This window comes from Orycteropus afer, unplaced genomic scaffold (genome assembly GCF_000298275.1).
Source record: "Orycteropus afer afer isolate SDZICR_OR568_19922 unplaced genomic scaffold, OryAfe1.0 scaffold00045, whole genome shotgun sequence".
Lineage (NCBI taxonomy): Eukaryota > Metazoa > Chordata > Mammalia > Tubulidentata > Orycteropodidae > Orycteropus > Orycteropus afer.
Window position 1 is genome coordinate 1,506,031 of NW_006921632.1, and position 6,202 is coordinate 1,512,232.

General features: G+C 39.8%; 1 protein-coding gene across 1 annotated transcript in view; it reads left to right on the plus strand.

Annotated features, from left to right (window-relative positions):
* Positions 1–6,202, plus strand: part of RACGAP1 (Rac GTPase activating protein 1) — a 45,553-nt gene that overhangs the window by 18,223 nt on the left and 21,128 nt on the right. Inside the window, exons 6-9 of the mRNA XM_007937825.2 lie at positions 3,530–3,583; positions 4,252–4,332; positions 5,145–5,262; positions 5,613–5,743. Coding sequence (XP_007936016.2) covers positions 3,530–3,583; positions 4,252–4,332; positions 5,145–5,262; positions 5,613–5,743 — 384 coding nt within the window. The remainder of the gene's footprint in view (positions 1–3,529; positions 3,584–4,251; positions 4,333–5,144; positions 5,263–5,612; positions 5,744–6,202) is intronic.

Here is a 6,202-nt window from a genome sequence, read left to right on the forward strand (position 1 = left end):
ATTCCAGAACACTTGATTGTACTCATGAGGAACCTGTACATAGACCAGGAGACTGTTGTTTGAACAGAACAAGGGGACACTTCATGGTTGAAAATCAAGAAGGGAGTGTGTAAGGGTTGTGTCCTTTCCCCATACTTATTCAATCTATATGCTGAGCAAATAATCTGAGAAGCTGGACTATATAAAGAAGAACGTGGCATCAGGATTGGAGGAAGAATCATTAACAACCTGTGATACGCTGATGACACAGCTTTGCTTGCTGAAAGTGAGGATAACTTGAAGCACTTGCTGATGAAGATTGAAGAATAGTCTGTAGTATGGATTACCCCTTGCCAAAGAAGCAAGGAGGTTGCATATTATGACCTCCTCTAACCCCACAAGAGGAAGACAGAATCACCATCAGTAGCCCAACGCCTATTCCTGTGGGGCCAGACATGCTGCTTCCCTCCAGCCCTTTCATCAACCCTAATACCAACCATTCCTCCGCAGCACCCACCACCTCTCTGCTGGGTTCAATAATTTTCTGCATTGGCCACACAGAACTCACAGATTATGGGGTTTATTAGGGAAGCACCAGACTACAATTCAAGTTCAGGAACAACGCTCAGTCTCTCTCAGCCCACTGTCTCTCAGCCAACACTCTCTCAGTCTCTCTCCCAGCAGTGCATGTTTCTTGGTGTCTCTCCTTCAGCCGCGTGTGTCTCTCAGGAGCGTGTTTCTCTCAGCAGCATATCTTTCTCAGCCAATAGTCAGAGAGACTTCTTCTGCCCATAGAAGGGCTCCTTTTGAGCCTGGAAGAATGACCACTAACCAGTCCCAACATCAGAATTCTATACACCTGAGAGAGAGAGCGAACTTCCCAGAAAATTGCTTTATGCTGCTCCCAACAGAAATACCCCAAGTGGATAACTTTAACAATCAGGAACTACTCAGTTGCTGACAGCAAATTCCACCACAGAGTTTATAAAGACTTATGGCTAGAAAAGTCACACTATGTATTTTACTACACCGTACACCTCAATATAAAGAAAACAAAAATCCTTACAACTGGACCTATAAGCAGCATCACGATAAATGGAGAAAAGATTGAAGTTGTCAAAGACTTCACATTGCTTGGTTCTACAATCAATGCCAATGGAAGTAGCAGTCAGGACATCAGACAATGTATAACACTGGGCAAATTGGCTGCAAAGGACCTCTTTCAAGTGCTGAAGAGCAAAGATGTCTTCTTGAGCAGTAAGGTGTGCCTGACACAGATGATAGTATTTTCATTTGCCTCGTATGCACGTGAGAGTTGGGTGATGAATAAGGAAGACCGAAGAAGAGTTGATGCTTTTGAGTTGTGGTGCTGGGGATTGCTGAAAGTACCATGGACTGCTGAAAGAACTAACGAATCTGTCCTGGAGGAAGTGCAGCCGGAATGCTCCTTGGAAGTGAGAATGGCCAGACTTTATCTCACCTACTTTGGTTATGTTATCAAAGGGACCATTCCCTGGAGAAGAATGTCGTGCTTGGTAAGGTGAAGGGTCGATGAAAGAGGGGAAGGCCCTAAACAAGATGGTTTAACACAGTGGCTGTGGCAGTGGGCTCAAGTATAGCAAGGATCATGAAGCTGGCACAGGACCAAGCGTTGTTTCGTTCTGCTGTGCACAGGGTTGCTATGAGTTGGAGACAACTTGACGGCACCTAAAAACAACATCCTTTCCCTCTAACTTTTCCCATTTGTGATGAAAATGTCTATCCTGTGCCTGTTCCACCATTGTGCTTTGGAAGTAGATAACTTCCATTCTAGATTCACAGATGAAGAAGAATTTTGCCCCAGAATGGAGTTTGGATTTGGAGTTGATTTAGGCTTTTGGGATGATATGATGGGGTGAAAATGACATGGATTTTTTTGGGCCAAAGGGTGGAATGTCATGGATTGAATTGTGTCCCTTAAAAATATATGTCAGCTTGGCTGGACCATGATTCTCAGTGGTTTGGCAACTCTGTAATGATGTAATTTGGCAGTTACGTAATGATGTAATCATCCCCCATGCTATGATGTGATGTGATCAATCAATCAGTTGTAAGGGTATTAGGGTGAGAGGAAATATCCTTACTCAAGTCATGACCCTGTTCTAATGTAAGGGACATTTCTCTGAGGTGTGGCCTGCATCACATTTTATCTCAACAAGAGATAGAAGAAGAAACAAGCAGAGAGGGAGGGACCTCAGTATGACCAAGGAGGAACAGCTGGGAGCAGATTGCATCCTTTGGATCTGGGGTCTCTGAGCTGAGAACCTCATAGACCCAGAGGAAGATTGATGTCAGCCACATGAAGATTGCCCAGGAACAAAAGCTAAAAGAGGCAAGGACTTCTCTTTCTCTCTCGAGAGAAAGCCTTACTCTGGAGTCAGCACCCTGAATTTGGACTTGTAGCGTCCTAAATTGTGAGAGAATAAATTTGTTTGTTAAAGCCATCCACTTAGGGTGTTTCTGCTGTAGCAGCACTAGAGAACTAAGACATTACTGTTTCATTAGTTTGTGTATCTTTCTTCTAACAGCTATCAAATAAAACAGTAAATTAGTGGAGGTTTTTGGTTGGTTTTTAATGTTAGCAAAACAAGTGGCAACTACTTGTTACATGACTAGGATTTTTCTGTCCAAATTCAGTTGTTTGACTAGGGAAATAATTGCTATTTCATAGATAGGAAAATTAGGTATCACCTTTTTTAAATAAGGAATGATATTGAATAGGTTTATGGTATATAGTAAAACTAAAACATGTTATTAGCTAGTTTTGGAGCTATACCTATTATGTGATACCTGTTGTAATGGAAGCTGAATTGTACAATCGTAGCTAGATTATTCAAACATGAACCATTATTCAAGTTTATTAGCTTAAACTTATTTAGCTAAGCTACTACTTGCTATATACAACTTCTGTTTCTGGATATTTTGTTTTTAGGAATGATCAAAAGTAAGGAAGTCACAGTTAGCTGTTAAAAATAATTGCAAATGGTTAAAATAAGTGAAGTGAAACCAGACCAGTAAAAGACAATTTTTCAGTGGTGAAGATCTTTTTTAGGGCCAAAGGAAAAGGAATGGTTGAGAGACATAAAACTTAAACCAGAACTGTTTAAATGGCAACATTGTGCAGACCATCTGTTAGATAGTAGCAATCCCTTGAGGGCAAGAATCACATGTAACACCATCAGTATAGTGCCTAACATTCTGTAAGTTCTAAAACTAATTACAAAAATAATCAGAAATAAAAGACCAGGCATCAGATGTAATCACGACAGAAGCTGATTCTTTAACCTTTTCTTGCCCCTGTGGTATTGATTCATGATTCTATTATAATAGCTTCAATTTTTGAAAGAAAGCATGTTAACTTGCTATAGCTCTATTGCTGCAACAATTGAGATCTTCCCTCCTCCCTCCCCAAATTACAGAAGCTTTTAAAGTTAGCTGTAAATTTGTGCAGAGTTTAGGGGAGATCTATCTAACCAAAGAAAGAAATTAATACAATGTTAATTGTCAACAGGATTGGGATTCTTCTTTGGTGAAGACTTTCAAACTGAAGAAAAGACAAAAGAGAGTATGTTGGTTTTCATTATTATTATTTTTTACAAAGTAACATTAAAAGAGTTTTTTCTGGGTATTTTGCCATGATACCATATTTGTGACAGACTGTTCTAGCCATTGTTAGACACGTTACAGATGAATTCATATTAGGAGGATAGGTGCATAGTAAGTAACTGAGGGGAGTAACAGTAAGGATCCTGTCCTGTTTTACTGGTCTGGGCTGCATTTCAATTCATTCATAGAGTGGAAGAGAATTTATGTAAGTTTGTTTTGAGTTGTATGAATTTTTATGCAAGACTTTTATGCTCTAGTGTGAGCTTTGGATGAAATGTGTATATAATGGGATATACAGAGACTATCTGTGTGTGCTTGTTTAGGGTACATAATGTGTTTCCAAAGACTTCATATTCTCAGATAGGATTACAGTTCTACTTTTTCTAGTGCTGTCATCTAAATTTCTTTGAAGCTTGTTCATTTCTTTCGGGGCACCAAGGGCATTTTTGGGGTGGTACAGCTTAAGCTTCATATAGAGACTGGCAATAAGAGAGAGAGCACATTGTTATTTACTGTAGTCCTGGTCTCTAGGACTTGCATCCCATTTGTCTGATGGAATAATTTTATCTTCATTTCTTCAGATCTTCTACTTGGCACTAAAATTATTTGTCTTTGCCACCTCTCTAGCGCTCAAATAGCCGACAGTTTATTGATGGTCCACCTGGACCTATAAAGAAAACTCGTTCCATTGGCTCCACAGCAGATCAGGTAAGACTAGTCAGACTGAGTGAATTGTGATCTTGAACACACCAGAGATAAGTGGCCCCAAGCATTAAAAATCCTGAGTCAGCATTGTAGTGTTATTTTGAGAGAGATGTTTGATGAGAGTTTTTCTGTGTAATAGTATCCTTATCATCTATAGTGAATGAAATTACTTTGATTATGTAAACATCTGTCATCTTTATGTTTGATTCTCAGTTGTTTGTGTGTATATCCCTGTGACCTGTATTTTCTATTCTAAAGTATGAGATTTCAATTGAAGAGTGTTTTCAGATGAGGCCTTAAGTCCTGACCAAGATTCAGGAACTTTTCATCCACTCCAAAATACCCTGTAAACCCACTGCCATCGAGGCAATTCCAACTCATAGCATCCCTCACTGGGTTTCTGAGATGGTAAATCTTTATGGAAGTAGATTACCTAGTCTTCCTTCTGCAGAGTGGCTGGTGGGTTTGAACCGCTAACCTTCTGGTTAACAGTCACACGGTTGGCAGTCAAATGCTTTAGGCACCGCACCACTGGAGCTCCTTAAAATACCCCGTTGTTATTGTTGTTATTTGCCGTGGAGTCGGCCCCGACTCATAGCGACCCCTCCTTGGGTTTTCGAGGCAGTATCACTACGGTAGTAGGATTGCCCAACCTTCCTTCCGAGGAGTGGCTGGTGGGTTTGAACCACCAGCATTCTGGTTAGCAGTCAAGTGCCTTAGGCACTATGCTACCAGAGCTCCTAAAAATACCCCGTAGTAGAGGGAAAATAAGATTCTATATGTTTGCTTGCTTCTCATTGCTACTTTTGTTTCAGGGGAATGAATCCATAGTTGCAAAAACTACAGTAACTGTTCCCAATGATGGTGGGCCCATTGAAGCTGTGTCCACGATTGAAACTGTGCCATATTGGACCAGGAGCCGAAGGAAAACAGGTCCATTGGGTTTGTGACTAAATTGCTTGTGTCAGACACCTGGTAAAATTTGAGAGTTTTTCTTAGAAAGAAGCCTCCTGAGGTGCAGGGATTGGGTATTTTGGGTAGTTTCCACTGCTGATTAATGAGGGTCAGAGAACTGTTTGTGTTGTACCTTATTTTTATATTGCTGGCCTTGGCCTTGCCAATTTAGTGCATAACTTTTTTTTTTTTTTTTTTTGAGAGCTGTTGATAGTTACTTTTGGTTATGGTTACACAGAGTATTGCTTATCTACCAATTAAAATTTGTGGAAAAATTCAGAAGGAACGCAATACTTAAGATACAGAGCTTAATGCTGCTTGTTTTCTAGGTACTTTACAACCTTGGAACAGTGACTCCACCCTGAATAGCAGGCAGCTGGAGCCCAAAACTGAGACAGATTGTTCCAGCACTCCACAGAGTAATGGAGGGATGCGCTTGCATGACTTTGTCTCTAAGACGGTAAATCTAGGATTGCTCCTTTTTCTTTTGGAAACATAGTATTTTTAATTGTGAAAATAATATGTACTAGGAACTAATTTAAGTAATATAGAGTGTTGTAAAGGTAAATATACAATTTTCTTTCTTTCCGCCCAATCTCATTCTCCAAGGATAACTGCTGGTGACAGAAGGTGTGTATTTTTCCATTCTGTGAATAATATTAAATTAACAAAAGGAACTTTCCAGAAGCAATTGTTTTTGCTTTTTAGTGATTCATGTTTACATTTTATGGTTGAATATAGCACCTTAGATTTTCAAAACATTTTAAGTTTGGGTTATTTGAAACCCACACAAACTGAAGCTTAACAGAATTAATTTGAGTCATTTGACAGTGAGTAGCAGATTTATTTATTTGCTCAGCATATAGATTGAATAAGTGTGGAGAAAGAATACAACCCTGACGCACTCCCTTCTTGATTT